General features: G+C 38.8%; 1 protein-coding gene across 2 annotated transcripts in view; it reads left to right on the top strand.

Annotated features, from left to right (window-relative positions):
* Positions 1-2016, top strand: part of HK2 (hexokinase 2) — a 106955-nt gene extending 104939 nt beyond the window's left edge. For both annotated transcript variants that reach the window (XM_069075951.1, XM_069075950.1), the window contains exon 18: positions 894-2016. In XM_069075951.1, the coding sequence (XP_068932052.1) occupies positions 894-1038 (145 nt within the window). In that variant the 3' untranslated portion in view covers positions 1039-2016. The remainder of the gene's footprint in view (positions 1-893) is intronic.
* The last annotated feature ends 14249 nt before the right edge of the window (positions 2017-16265 follow it).

The following is a 16265-nucleotide window of genomic DNA, read 5'->3' as shown; positions in this document are numbered from 1 at the left end:
GTAAGTTCCTGTCCCTCTCCTTTCTCCTAACCACTTGGTGCCTAATTGAAGTGTTAGCATCTCTGGTCCCACAATCAGTAAGGGTGGATCCTCTGTTAGCAAGCATTGGTTTTAGTACCTGCTCTGTGCCAAGCCCTAGGGTATGAAAAGCAGCAAGAGTCCCTGCCCTCAGAGAGCCTACATTCTGGTAGGAAAGACAATGCATACAGAAATTGCTCACAGATTGCATAGGTGCAGTTCCAAATACTCATAGAATCCTGAGAGTCTCCAAACCAAATATAAAATGTTCCCTCTTGCTTGTGACACCCTCCCTTTCTGCCTTTACTCACTTCTTTGTTCCCTGAGGGGTCAGACAGTTACCCAGCTCATTCCCTGTTGCCTGAAATTAGGCTATGCCATTGGTTTCCTTTGCCCACTACCTCTGGCATCATGGACTGCCCAGCTTTCCTCCATTCTCTGAGGACATCTCCACTGATGGATTCCAGTGGCACTCTCCATCTGGTTGGGGCAGAAGCCTTTCTGCTGTAGCCCAGGCAAAGCTGATGGAGCTTTCCTTAGTTGCGAAGTGGAGCAGCAGCTAGAATTGGATGGGATCACTACATTAGACTTCCATTGTAATTTTTGATGATCTTCCTCTGATGTCTGCATGTCATTGCTTGCAAAGCATCTGAGTATAAGAGATGTTCCAGATGAAGATTGAGGTTGTCAGGCCTGGTGACAGATGCCTCCAGCTCCTCTCAGAGGCTGTAGGGACCGATTGACAGGACAAACCTGTTGCTTTCAGAGCTGTTTATTAGATATTGAGAAGAATCTGGGCTCTTCTGCTCTTTGGTCAGTGCATGTTTCACGGGCCAGGGCCTAAGATGTTGTTCTGGTATTTTTTTCTTTTACAGTTTTGCCAAAGTCATGCATGAGACAGTGAAGGAACTGGCTCCAAAATGCGATGTTTCTTTCTTGGAGTCCGAGGATGGCAGTGGGAAGGGAGCTGCTCTCATCACAGCTGTGGCCTGCCGGATCCGAGATGCTGGCCAGCGGTAGAGAAACAACTGAGCCCCGGAAGGAAGTGGCGGGGGCTTCCTTGGCCACCTCCTTTTTTTTTTTTTTAAGAAGAAAATAATCCTTTGGTAAATTGTAAGTGAACTTGCACCATGCTGAATTTCCATCCCCTTGTGTCACAGACAGACTCCCTTGCCTTTTTTCTTTTTTTTTAAATTTGATAGGACATCATGGTCCTGAGTTTTGTCTTGAGTTCCTGTTCTAGAGTTCTATTGAGTGCCTAGAACCCTGTCCCCTCCGAGGCTAAGCCAAATGTCACATGACTAAATTCACAAGTCCAGTCAGTTTCCATCTTTTCCTTCAGCAGCCAGTAACCTATTAGTCTTTACTAACCTCTTCATGATATAGTGATAAACAATAAGATTAATGCTTAGTGCCCCTTGGGGGCCCCAGGATTCTTCTCCAGTCTGCATGCAGTGTGTGTCCATAGGATCTTTTACACTTGCATGTTTGACAGTGTTGTTACACCTTTTTAGTGGAGGCTGTTAGCCCCTACAGATTAAAAGTAGCAAAAGCTAGGGGATGTTGGATCCCTACCTCGACCCCAGGCCTAAGGCAGGAGATATCCCTGATGCCTGAGGTGCAGCAGCAGAGCCTTGACAAAATCCTGGGCATCTCCAGAAAAATGAAAAGGAGGACTGACTTCAAATAAGAATGACCCGGAGGCCCAGTCATGGGAGTGGGGAGGTGGCTGCCTCTCCTGGTTCTGCACACTCAGCTGCCTGCAAGCCATGAGCCTGTTTGCTGGCTTCCTTTCCCCTTTCTCTAGAAGTGAAAATACTGTATGTTTATAGAACAAGGTTTATTTAGTCTGTGAAGTCAGTCTGCACCTTTATCCTGATAGTGTAGGTAAATCGTGAAATGTATGTGTTGTATTTATATAGTTTCTTTTATGTACATAGTCACAAAAACTGGTCAGACTATCCGTGGGAATAAACTTTTGTAGTTCAAAGACAGAAAGGCAAAGTTACTGGGCTCCTTGGTGATGGATTCTTAAAGTGTTGTGAAGATGGGAGGTTGATTGACAGTAGTGACACAATGACTGTCTTAGCTTGTCTTGTCTCCTCCCTGTCTCCTTCCTTGGGGTGGTGTGCAGTAGCTGGGCATGGGGTGGGGACACTGGTAGTAAGCACACTGCTGCAGTAAGTGGCTGTCTTGTCTTCTTTCCTGGGGGAGCCAAACCACAGCCATGAAGCTTGATCTCAGTGCTTCAGCCTTGAATGCTTGAATGGATCCCTCATCTCACTGCCATGGGCCCTCTCTTAACTGGTACAGCTTACAACCACGTAGAAAGATAGTCTGCACTTGATATCCAGCCGTGAAGAAAAAGGGCCAAAGGGAAGGGAAGCCATTTCAATTAGACTCATCTCCCAGGGTCCCAGCTCCCATCAGTTTTCTTGTGCAAGTCAGCAGAAAGACCTGTCATACAGCTCTTGGGGAGATAGGTCCAGAGGCATGTTTCAGTTTAAAAATATGACCAATCATTGGTCTATAAGAAACATTAAAAAAAAATCAACCCCACACCCAGATTTTTGGGGGGACAACCAGTTGGACTGTTGGCTGCCAGAGAATTGTATTTGGGCTCTATTTTGTAACCATATCACATGAGATGGTGTCTGGCGATGTCTGAACCACTGTGTGTGGCCCCCATCGGTCCAGTGTCCATTGGTACTTTTGTGTGTTTTTATAAAGTCTTTGTTTCAAGCTGCTGGGCACAATGAGGGTGCCAAGAGATGCTGCTCTGTGTGTTTTGCTTTGCAAGAGCACAAATCCGGAAGCCTGTTTCCGGGGGGAATCTCTGAAATGCTTATTTTTTTAATAAGCTAAAAAAAACTATACATAATAGACATTGACCTTGAGAAAATGCAACTTAATTATATAGAAGAATCCTAATAGTGTAATTTCAGAAAAAAACTAATTTAGTGGAATTTTAGATGATTTTAAATTAACGAAATTGAAATATAGTGGGGTGGGGTAATAGAACATAAATCATTGGAGCTGGAAGGGAATGTTAGCATTTAGAGGTTAGAATGCTAGACCTGGAAGGATCTTAAAGACACTAAGTGTAACCAACCCCCCCCCCCCCCCCCCCCCCCCCCCTCCCCCCAGCACTTCCTCCTAAGAAAAAAGGAGAGGAGAAAAAAGCGAGAAAAAATAAAAAAATAAAAAAAATAAAAAAAAAACAAATGCAACCCCCCCCCCCCCCCCCCCCCTTATTTTAGAGAGAACAGGCCCAGTGAAAAGAAGGGACAGGAATTGCTCAAAGTCATGAAACAAGTTTAATAGCAGAGCCAAGGCTAGAAACCAGGCCTTCTCACTCCTGATCTTCCCACTCACGCAGTCTGCCTCCCAAGTAAACCAACCAGAAAATCACACATGTTGTGGTTGTTTACAGTAGGAAAGCTATTATAGCAAGGCTGTGTTAAAAGTGACCCAGACAGGCTGGTTTTGACAACTTCAGACTTCCAGGGAAAAACCCCAGGCAAGCTCAGAAGGGCAACTGCATCTAATTTTTGACCAACTGAAGTGTCCTTTGGCTTTGTGAATAGCTAATCTCAGCTAGTGTTCCACCAGGGAAAAGGCACAGTTCGAGGGACTCCCAAATCACTGTTACATCAGAAGTCCTTCATCAAGGGTTTCTTAGGGTCTAATCCAAAGTTTCAGGATCGAGGTGATGCTGCCCAGGAAAGGAGCTTACTCTTGACTTCTCCTTGTGGTAGTAGACCGACAAATCATTTATTGAGTACCAAATATTTGATGAGTGCAGTGCTAGGATGGAGATATAAGAAACTGAAAAATGTTGACTCTTACACAGCTGGCCACAGCCACCCAGCTGAGCCTGGATGCTGTGGAGGGGGAAGAGGGACTGACTTTCATTATGCCCCCAACTCCATCCTATCTGCTCCTAATCTGGCCTCTTAGGCTCTTAACATTAGGCATTGGGTAGCTATAAATTGGATCATCTAATATAAATATAAGAAGATTATTCTGACCTGTTTCATATAAAGACCACTCAAAGGAGAGATTCTATATTGGTACAAATATAGGCCCACTTTCCCCTTAGTGTTACTTTGTAGTGTATACCTATGGATTTGTTGCTTTTTTAAAAATTCAAGGTGTGTGACCTGTGTTTGGGAGTTGGGGGAGAGGACCAGCCTATATTCAGACCAATATGATATGAGAAGTTTTTTATTTTTTTTTTAACTTTAAAGCTAGGGATCATTCATAAATTGTCATTTTGGGGGACAAAGAAACAGTCCTGTGGATTGCCTAAGTCATCATTGAAGAGTGAAATTGTATCCTTAAATACAAGACCTTGGAAAGTGTTCATGTTTTAAAGAGGTTATTTCCTGGTTCCAGACGACAGCTTGCATTAATACAGCGTTGCTGATGTAGCTACAATGAATTCTGTTTGAATGAAGTATTCTGTGTAACAGATATGATCTCAAGGCCCTGTCTGTGTCACAGTTTAACCCAGGGAAGATGTTGTCTTCTGTATAATAACTATTTAAAATACCTGTACATGTTAAGTATTCTTAATAAAATATTGAAAATTTTCAAAATGTCTTGCTGGTTTATTTGGGGCATTAAAATAAAGAAACTATATCAGGGGAGGAAGGACAGAGAAAAGTGTTGTCTACTGGCAGAATATAAAGAAATGGAACTAATAATTTTCCTCCTGAATCAAGCAGCACAAAAATGTGCCCTGGGTGAAGTTGTAGGCTAGGTATTTTTTTTTTTTTAGTAACAATTTTGATTTAAATGAATTTTTCACTTTTATAAGATTTTGAGTTTCAAATTTTTCTCTTCTGAAGAAGGCATGCAATTCAGATAGATATAGACTACACTTGTACAATCGTATTAAATATAATTCCACATTAGTCATGTTGTGAAAGAAGAATCAGAGCCAAAGGAGAAATCTACAGTCAGACTTCATAGTTCTTTCTCTGGATGTAGATAGCATTTTCCAGCATGAGTCCCTTGGAATTGTCTTAGATCATTAGCTGAGAAGAGCTAAGTCTATTAGGGTTAGTTGATCATCACAACTATTATACTTGGTCATCATACAATGTTGCTGTTGCTGTGTATAATGTCTGGTTCTGTCCACTTCACTGTCAGTTCATGTAGGTTTTTCCAGGTTTTTCTGAAATCTACCTGCTCATGTCTTAAAAAATTCCATTACATTCATATGCCACAATTTGCTCAGCCATCTCCCACTTGATGGGCATCCCCTCAATTTCTAATTCTTTGCCACTGCAAGAAGAGCTACTATAAATATATTTGTACACGTGGGTCCTGGCTAGGTCTTCTTAAATCAGTTTTTTAAAACATTCATTGAGGTGACACCGTCCTATGGTGGGAGACAATGAGGATGCACCGGAGTAGAAGAAATAGACTAAAAAAGGTAGCTTCCTATTTTAATGAATTATTATCCCTCTCTCACATAACCACCATCATCCACCTACCTCTAGTTATGGCTTTTGCACCTGGAAATCAGAAGGTAACTGGGTTCGTTCCAGGTCTTAGTTACCACTCCTGTAACCATTGGAAGGTTTTCTAGAAAATGCAGCACATGGCTAAGCAATGAATTGAGTGTTGAATATAGCCAAAGATTTTCCTGGAATTTAAAACTAGGAGGGACCTTAAAAAATGCATTTATTCCAGTGTCCCTTACCATACAAATGGGGAAGCCAAAGTTCAGAGAAAGGGAGTGAAGGGGAAGGGGAGGGATGATAGCTAGTCTTGTATCATTGTTTTAGGGAGACAAGAAGCAAATGACCGAAGAAAAGTTGATGTTTGCTGTACTGTATAACCTTGGACAAGTCAAATAAAGGTGTTCAGCTGTGTCCAACTTGATGACCCCATTTGGGGTTTTCTTGGCAAAGTTACTGTAGGGAGTTACCTTTTCCTTCTCTAGCTCCTTTTACAGATGAGGAACTAAGGCAAACAGGGTTAAGTGACTTGCCCAGGGTCACACAACTAGGGAGTATCTGAGGCTGGATTTGAACTCATGAATGTGAGTATTCCTGATTCCAAGCCTGGTACTCTTACCTACTGTGCCACCCTAGCTGCCCCTATATATGTAAGTATTGTTTGTGTATACTTACATATACACATATCCAGTATATGTAATATAATATGTGTAGTCTAGTACACACACACACACACACATAGTATCCAGTTAAGAGTCGAGACAATTTTTGGGTAATTATTAATAATGCTAGCATTTCATGGAACCCAGTCAACACATATACACCCTTGGAAGGATGAGTGTTCTGAGGTTCCCAATAGACTTTTTAACAAGTAAAGAGAGAGTGAATATTAATGGGCAGGAGAATGTAACTTTTATTATGTCATTTACTTCTAAATTGTCCAGCCTTGGGTAATCTAATCAAAGAATTTATCCCCACCCAAACCCTTGTAGAGGACAATGGGCTTCCCCACCTTAGGGTTGGGTGGGATCTGATCAGATTGAGGATAAAGTTAATTCAACTTTCAGATACTGAGCTTGGAAATGATGACTTTAGAGAAAAGGGGAATCGGGTCTACTCAAATCACTGGTTATTAATAATCACTTCAGTATATGTATGTGTATGTATATAGTATATATATGCAATCCTCATCTAAATGTGGTACATACATAGTCTGTCTTTATAAACATACACATAATACATGTCTAATATATAGTGTATATAAAGATATTATATATGTATACATATATATGCATGTGTGTGTATAAAATATCCACATCCACATTATAGCATACACACAACCTGAGTTTACAAACTCACAGATAGATATTATACATGTGTATAAAGCAATAACACTAGACTGCATGTATTGTACACACACACATATAACCATCACACACATATTTATGCATATATAAATTCTTTGTAAGGTTGGGTGAGGTCTGACCAAGATTGAGGAGAAAATTAATTCAACTTTCTGAGACTAAGTAGAAATCTGAATTTGGTGGAAGAAAACCTGGTCCCAGGTCCTTGTTCAGTTACTTCCCCCCTCTGTGCCTTTGAGTAAGGACACTTCTCAGCTTCTTTATCTGAGCAAGTTTTAACATCTTATTATCTTAAGAATAAGTGAAAGCCTGTTGAATACAAACCAATTTCCCTTGAAAACCCTTGGAGAGGCTTCTATATTTTGCTGCCCATGCAAATTCCAGCTAGCAAGCCCTTAAATGGTGACTCAGAGCATCTCAAATCTGGGAGTGTCAATATGCACAATTCAGATTACTAAATTTTAAATGCTTACTATAGGGAAAACCCTGTGTTCCAAGGCCTCTGGGTACCTGGATAGAAAAGAAAAAAATCCAATAAATTGGAACACATATATGTATTCCCAACACTTCTCTGCTTGTTTGTGTCCCCTCCTAAACTTTCTTCAGCTCTATTTTTTTTTGGAACACAGAATTTTAACAACATCAACTCTAAAAAAACTCTGTTCTGGGCCCTCAGGGAGATGCAAAGTTTAAAAAAATCTGTTCTTACTGACCTCACAGACTGAGGGAGTGATAAAACAAACATAAATCACAAATAATTAATAATCTACAATTCTAAATGATACATGTGTCAGAGAATAACAAAATGCCTTATGAGACTAGAGAGGGCCAGAAGTTACTGCTAACATTCCATGGATAAGGACAGATGGGAATCAGGGAAGACATCCTGGAGAAGGTAGCATTTGAGACTAATTTTAAAAGATGAGTTAGGGATACAGTTGGATAGCTAGGTCGTGTAGTGGATAGAGCTCTGGGCCTAGAGACAGGAAGATCAGAAATAAAATCCATCCTCAGACTTCTGTGTGACCTTGGGTAAGTCACTTAACCCCTATTTGTCTACATTCTTCATCTGTAAAATGGGGACACACTGGAGAAGGAAATGGCAAAACACGTCATTCTTTCCCAAGACAACCCTGTGGACTTGTCACGAGTCAGACATGGCTGGTCTAAGGATATAGCAGGTATAGTGGGGAGAGAGGTTGCTCATAGGGGACAAAAGCAAAGCACAGAGGTGGAATAGCAGAGGATGTATATGGAAAATGAAAAGGACCCCAGTTTTGATGAGATACAGGCTCTGGGAACCACCTTGAACTCTGATTGAATCTTTCCCTTTGATGAAGCATTTGCAGAGGCCATAAGCCTTTCATTGTGGCTCTGCCCAAACCTTGGTTACTAGCTTGGCCCTCCATTATTCAGCTAGTCCCCACCCTTGATCTTCAACTGTTCCACCCTTGAACTGGCCTAGCCCACCGTTGTCTGTTGTCTCCAGGTAGCCTCCAGCAACTTCACTCATTTACTGGAGTCTGACCTCATTGACTCCTCCTGAAGACCCTCCCCAAACTCCTCCTCTAGACCACCCATAGATTTCTCCCACAACCTTTCTGTACATAAGACCCCATCTTGCCTCCATGTGTGTGAGAGCACCATAGAATTTTCTAGCACAGACTCACTGTGTTACATGATTCTGGCCCACTTGTCCAATGCAAGCATCACAGATACGGAGACTCTTTAATAGTCTACCCAATAATGGTGAACTTTTAACAAACTTTACTTTTCTTTGGCTGAGAGAAGACTTGAGTTGAATTCATTTGGCAGGACCTGGTGTGCTGGTATTTTGAGGTCTTTAGCATCCCTAAACCTATACCCTATACTTCATCATTTTATGGTGAACCTCTTCAGTTTGACTGGAATGTCTAGTGTGCAGAGAGGAGTAATAGGGATTAAAGCATCAAATCATGGAGTGTCTGGAATGGCAGAGATATTTTAGATTTTGTTTTAACAGTGCCCAGAAGTGGAAGGTGTAACCAATGAAAAGTCTGAGAAACATAATTTCTTGGTAACTAGTAATCAATTTATTAATTCTGGGTAGCAAATAAGTTTGAGATCAGTGGTTCCTCCCCCACCCCGCCACATGCACACAATGAATGTTTAAAAAGTCTTTGGACAAGGGGGTGCCCCTGAGGGTGGAAATCAGCTGTGGTTATTAATATAAGACAGAAATAATCACTTTTCTAAAGTGGGTCTTAAAGATCTAGTGATAAAGAAATGGTGTCAGAACAGCCCTGGAGTCAGGAGGACCCGAGTTCGCTTTGGGCCTCAGACACTTAACACCCACACACAAAAAAACTAGCTGAGTAACCTTGGGCAAGTTACTTAACCCCAATTGCCCTCCCCCAAAAAAGATAAAAAGAAATGAGGCAAAAGATGCCCTAGCTTGCCTGGAGTGGGGGGTAGGGGGAAATCACACTGGAAGGGGAAGACCCTTAGGGCTTCTGGCTAGAACAGAAGCAATTGCTATTCTAGTGTACATCTGAGAAACAGGACAGCAAAGCCAATTATAATTTGATAGGAGTGTTTATTAACCAGCTGGTGACTGCCTCCCCAATAGGGAAGACAGCACTGAGTCTTCTGTAAGATACACATATATAGAGTTAGGTGTTGCTAATCAACAAAATGTGGTTCCAAGGGGGGATGTAATGCAGTTAATGCCATTTCTAGTGAAGCCTTGATTACCTAGCAAAGCCCTGGATACAAATATAAACAGACCTGAATCTGGGGCATATTTCTAGCAACAGAGGTGAAACATTCCCTCACTATTATGGCCTATTAGGTGGTTTCCAGGGACCCTGGTAGGGGTCCCTTTCTAGCAGGCTGCAACTGGGAGGGGGCTTTGGTGTATAATTTCTGATGGGCACTTCACTATTTACACTCACTCTGAGCCATCAAAACCTAAATGATGACCACAGGAGGCTTGGCCTGGGACCTATTATTAGCTGATCAGTGGGAGCCAGAGTGATTTGGGTTTAAGGCATGGTCAAGTAGCTCTATTTGAATCCCAGTGGGCTTTATCAAAACCTGATTTTCCAGAGCTCAATTACAAGAAAAGATAAATGAAATTCTATGGGACAAAAGAGGGTTTTTTTTTTTTTTTATGATAGAATAAATAAGTAGGAAAGAGAAAAAAAAAAAAATCTAAGCCCCAAGCCTCAAGATATCTTGCAAGTCTTCAATGATCAAAATCTATGTTCCTTTGGGAAGAACACCCACCTGTAAGGGTATTTTTCCCCATGTAGACAGAGGGAGAGGGAGAGGGAGAGGGAGGGAAGGAGGGAAGGAAGGAAGGAAGGAAGGAAGGAAGGAAGGAAGGAAGGAAGGAAGGAAGGAAGGAAGGAAGGAAGGAAGGAAGGAAGGAAGGAAGGGAGCATTGCCTAACTGGAACTGGCCAGTTGGGTCTCCAGTGAGGCAGCTACTACAGTTACTACTGCTCACAGATTGTTGTTTGTCCTTCGTTCTTGAAGAGAACCAATGACATCAGGAGGGTAATGTCTTTAACTTGCCAGAGTGAACACTGCTTGTTGGAGGAGATAGTCTTGTAACTAGGACAGATCCCTCAGCCTACCAATCAAGCAGTCAAAAGCAGTTTTTAAGTGCCTTTCATGAGCAAAGGCAATGTGTTGGGTGCTGGGGATATAGTACAAATACCAAAAAATGAGATAATCCTCACTCTCAAGTTGCTCCACAAAAAGGGCTGCTCAGTGAGTGCTTGCTAATGATGGTAGTCATGATTTAATCTAATAATCTAAGTAATATTTATATATTTATTTATATATATTATAATATTTATAATAATAATCTAAGTAGCTAATGATTTAAAGCCACTTGTCCTTGGTCAGAGACTTATGGCCTTGCTTTCATACATACTTGCTGGTTCACTTGGGTATCTTGTTCACCACCCCTACACTCTCAAAGGTAGAGAAAATAGACTTGAAGTAGGATTTCTTTTTTGTTGTTGTTGTTGCTTTTTCGAGGGGCAATTGGGGTTAAAGTGACTTGCCCAATGTCACAGGGCTAGTTTTGTGTTAAGTGTCTGAGGCTGGATTTGAACTCAGGTCTTCCTGAATTCAGGGCCTGTGCTCTATTTACTGGGCCACCTAGCCACCCCCAATTGAAGTAGGATTTCTTTGGTTACTTTAATCTGTTTCTCTTCCCAGGATTGAATATTATTGAAGTAAGTAGATAATTTATTCACTTAGTGATTTCATCAGTAATTATACAATTAAACTTAATTAATTATTTAAATTATTAAAAAATAATTAAAGGATTACCACCAATTTCATCCGTGTGGAACCCCCTGCTACTTAGATTGTAAACCTTCTATACCTTAGTTCAAACATCTAAATAAGTGGCTGTGGTTAAAAGAAAAAACCATCGCCTGGTGGCCAATTTACCCAGGCTGGTTCTCAGATAACAGATTCATATTCTAGTATAGCAGCCCTAGCATAGCCTTTGAAAACCAAAATCAGAGCCAGTCTGAGGCATTGGAAGACACCTTTAGCAAAGATTCATTTTTAAATAGAAAAAGTTCTGATGATCTCAGATATTTCCTAGGATTTAGATAAGTTGCTTATGTTTCCTAGTTTATACACAAAGTTTTTGAGGGGTAGAAAGAATGCCTTCCTTCCATTCAACAAACATATATCAAGTGCCTACAATGGGCAAGAGATTGTGTTGTGCTAGTCTAAAACAAAAATTCCTGCCCCCAAAGGGCTTACATTTTACTGAGGGAGACCGCAGTAAAGCACAGCATCATTTGATCATAGATTTAGAGCTAGAAGGACCTTTGTCCAGTTGTTTCAGTCATGTCCAACTTCTTGTGACTCCATTGGGGGTTTTCTTGGCAAAGATACTGGAATGTTTGCCATTTCCTCCTCCGGTTCATTTTACAGATGAAGAACTGAGGCAAACAGGTTTAAGTGACTTGCCAGTGACTTGCCCAGGGTCACACAGTTAGTAAGTGTCTGAGGCCAGATTTGAATCCAGGAAGATGAGTCTTCCAGATATAGACCCAGTACTCTATCCTTGGTGTCACCTAACTGACCTGAGAAGAGCACTTTGAGGCCATTTAGTTGGCCCTCTCATTTTACAGATTATTATTTTACAGATTATTACAGAACAGAAGCCCGGAAAGGTTACCAATTGTGCATCTCTTCTGACTCTGAGTGTAGAAGCATTCTTTCCCCTGTACCATTCTGTCTCAGCTTGTCTATGCATGTAAATGCTAAGAGATTTTAGAACAGAGGAAAGACTAACAACTGGGTATATAAGGAAAGGGCTTGTGGAGGAGGTTACACCTGAGCTGAGCTTAGAATGAAGTTAAGCAGGTTTGAGGTTAGGGAGGAAACTGATGTGCTCTTCATTCTGCATCAGGCATTGTTTGGGGTACAACTAACTAGCCAAATACCTTTTATTTATTTATTTTTTTGGGTTTGTTTTTTGTTTTTGCCTGCTTTAAATCCTGTGACTCAGACCTGTGCTTGTCATTTGCAGGGATGTCACAAAGCAAATGAGCAAACATCTCTAACCTGCAGGTGTTCATTGTCTTAAAGGACTGGTCCAAATCTCCCAAGGTCAATGGTTCTGGATGCTCAAAAGAAGGCACTGGTGCTTTTGGTCTTTGTTACACTTCTTTTATTCATTGATTGTTTCCTCTAGTTTTCCTGCCCAACCCATAGGAGTGGTGAGTTTACATCTGGCTGGCTCCAAACAAAGGAAAATCCTTCAGGGTGATTTAGAGTCTGTCTCTGGATGCAAAGGAGTTGAAAAGCTGGACAGACAGAGCCAATGACTATAAAGATTGAAATGTGTCAATCTTTATTGAATTTATTGAATTATGTGTCAATCTATGACTATTACCTCCCTGTCTGGAGGTGGATAGCATGTTTCTTCATGAATCTTCTGGAATCATGGTTGGTAATTTCATTGATCAGAATTCCGAAGGCTTTCAGTTTTTTGTCTTTACAATATTGTTTTTGTGTAAATAGTCCTCCTGATTTACTCACTTCACTGTATGAGTTCATACCTTTCTGCACAGGTTTCTCTGAAACCATACCCTTTATCATTTCTTTCTGAAAATTAAATTTTGGTTTATTTTAAAATTAAGATCTACTTTTTCTTTTAGCGTCAGTTCCACTTTCCCCTACTCCTAAAAAAGAAAAACAACTCCTCCCCCAACAAATATATATAGCTAAGGAAAAATAACCCCCCCAGATTGGCTATTTCCACCCCCCACCCCACAAATATGTCTGATTCTGAGTTTATCATGTCTATCAGGAGCTGGGTAGCATGTTTTATTATGAGTCCTTTGAAATCATAGTGGTCTAAGATCTGGTATTGCTACCAAATCTTCCTTTTCACTCCCCTCCCTCCCCCAAATTGTTTCCCTTGAGATTCTTGACCTTTTGTGCATCCAGATGAATTTTATTTTATTTTTCCTAGTTCTATAAGGTAGTCCTTTGTTAGTTTTCTATGGCTCTAAATAAGTATATTAACTTGGATAGAACTTATTGTATTGGCTCAGTCAACTCATGAGCAATGACTATTTCTACAATTATTTAGATGTCCTAATTTATGTAAAGAGTATTTTGTAGTTGTATTTGTATAGTTCTTGGTGTCTTGTGAGATGAATTTCCATGTGTTATACATTCTATAGTTATCTTAAATGCAAATTTCTCTCTTCTTGCAGAATTTTGTTGGTAATATATAGAAATGCTGATAATTTATGTGAGTTTATTTTATATCCTACAAGTCTAATAAAGTTGTTTACATTAATGGTTTAGTTCACTTTCTAGAGTTCTTTAAGTAAATCATATCAGCATAAAGCATCATTTTTGCTTCTTCTATGCCTGTTCTTATTATCTCTATTCCCTTTTTAAAAAATCTTATCTCCATAGTTAACATTTCTAGCACTATATCAAAGAGTAATACTGATAATGGACATCCTTTCTTTACCCTGATCTTTTTGGAATATAAGCTTTTGATTTTAGATAGATACTACTTATATTAAAGAAAAATCCATTTTCTAATATTTTTTAATAGGAATGGGTATTTTAGTTTATCAAAAGCTTTTTCTGCATCTGTTTAAATAATCACAAGATTTTTGTCATTCTTGTTATAGTTAAATTATGCTTATAATTTTTCCTAATATTGAGCCTACATTCCTGGCATAAATCTAACCATGTCATAATGTATAATCTCTGTGACATATTATTATGGTCTCCTTTCTAATATTTCACTTAAATGTTTTATATCTATATTTATTAGGGATATTGGTCTATAGTTTTCTTTCTCTCTTTTAATTTTTCCTGGTTTAGGTATCAAACTGTATTTGTATCATAGAAGGAAATTGGTAAGACATCTTTCCCTATTTCCCCCTCTCCTCCCGTCACAAACAGTTTCTGTAATATTGAAATCAATTGTTCTTTAGGATCTTTTTTTCTTTGGGGACTCACTTATGACTTGTTCAATTTCTTTCCCTGAGAGTGGGTTACTTTAATTCTATATCACTCATTCTATTAGACTGGAAATTTTACTTAAATTTCATAAATTTTCATCCATTTGATTTAGACTGTCAGTTTTTGCATATAATTGGGCAAAATAATTTCTAATAATTTACTTATTTCTTTTTTATTTGACATGAATTCATCTTTAAATTTTTGATTATGGTGATTTACTTTTCTTTCTTTTTAAAAAATCAAAATAGTCAATGGTTTGTCTCTTTTACTATTAAAAAAACTTTTATTTCTAAATTTATTTTGCTTTCAGTTTTTGTTATTCTCTTTTTGATTTTCAGGATTTCTAATTTTATGTTTAATTTAAAAAAATTTTGGTTTTCTAATTGGTTTATTTTTGTTGTTTCTGCATGCCCAATTCATGAATCTTCTCTTTATCTTTTTTATTGGTCAAAATGTTGAGAGATATAAAATTTCCTCTAAGGATTGCTTTGGCTGTATATCTCAAACTATGTTGTCTCTTTCTAGTCATTAACTTTAACATAATTATCAATTATTTCTTTGATTTGTTCTTTGACTTACCATATTTAGAATTAAATTATTTATTCTCAAAATAATTTTAATAATTTCTTTAGTGGTCCCTTAATAGAAATTATTTTTTGTTGAATTGTGGTCATTGTACACACATATGTATTATGGTCAATTTTTGTAAAAGCCTTACAAATGGTTTAGAGATATGCATATTCCTTTCTATTCTCATTCAATAATCTCCAGAGGTCTATTATATCTAATCTTCTAAAATTCTATTCATCCTTAAATGCTTTCTTATTTATTTTTTGGTTAGATTTATCTAGGTCTGAAAAGGAGATACATTTAGCCCCCTGACTATTATAGTTTTATTGTTTATTTCTCTAAGTGGCACAATAGATACAGTTCTGGGCTTAAAGTCAGGAAGACTCATTTTCATGAGTTCATATCTGGCTTCATACACTTACTAGCCATATGACTCTGGACAAGTCACTTAACCCAGTTTGCTTCAGTTTTCTCATCTGTAAAATGAACTGGAAAAAAAATGGCAGACCACTCCAAAACCTCTGCCAAGAAAATGACCATGAAGGGTCAAACAACAACTATTATAGTTTTATTGTCTATTTCTCTTTATAATGCATTTATATTTTCTTTTAAGTATTTAGATAATTTGTCATTCAATACCTGTACTAATGATACTATTCATTTATTGTCTATGGTATCTTTTAGCAAAATGTAATTTTTCTGTTTATCTCTTTTAATTAAGCCTATTTTTGCTATTGTTTTCTCTGATATCATGATTGCTACCTCTGCCTTTTTAACTTCAACTAAAGAATAATAGATTTTGCTACAGCCCCTTATTTTAACTTTATGTGAATATTATTTGTTTCCAATGTGTTGATTGGAAACAATATATTGCTGAATTCTTCTTTCTAATCCATTTTGCTAACCTCTTCCATTTTGTGGGTGAGTTCATAACATTCACATTAAAAGTTATGATTGTTAATTGCATATTTCTCTTGAATCTCTTCTCTTATACTTTTCCTTCTTTTTATTTCATGCTCTATCTTTATAAAGGAGAGGGTGGTGAGAGAGTGCTCAGAACCAGTGCATTAGTTTTGATATAATTGACTTCTGCTACCCTGCTTCTCTTCCCCTCACCCAGCTCCCAATTATACATTTTTATCCTTTCTTTTGCTCCTTTTAACCCTTTCTTCACAATAAATCCTCCAGAATTAGAGTTTATTTTGTTTAGGATTAAATCCTCTCAGTCTACTCTCCCTCATGTAAACTGTTTCCATATTAGCCATGTTGTAAAAGAAAACATAGACCCTCAAAACCCAAGAATAATGAAGTAAAAAAAAAAGCATGCTTCA

Source organism: Petaurus breviceps, unplaced genomic scaffold (assembly GCF_028583685.1).
Source record: "Petaurus breviceps papuanus isolate PSGF00001 unplaced genomic scaffold, PetGlider_PUasm1.0 90919, whole genome shotgun sequence".
In the NCBI taxonomy this organism is placed as follows: Eukaryota; Metazoa; Chordata; class Mammalia; order Diprotodontia; family Petauridae; genus Petaurus; species Petaurus breviceps.
The sequence above is the reverse complement of the archived record's forward strand: the minus strand, read 5'-3'. Positions and strand labels throughout refer to the sequence as shown.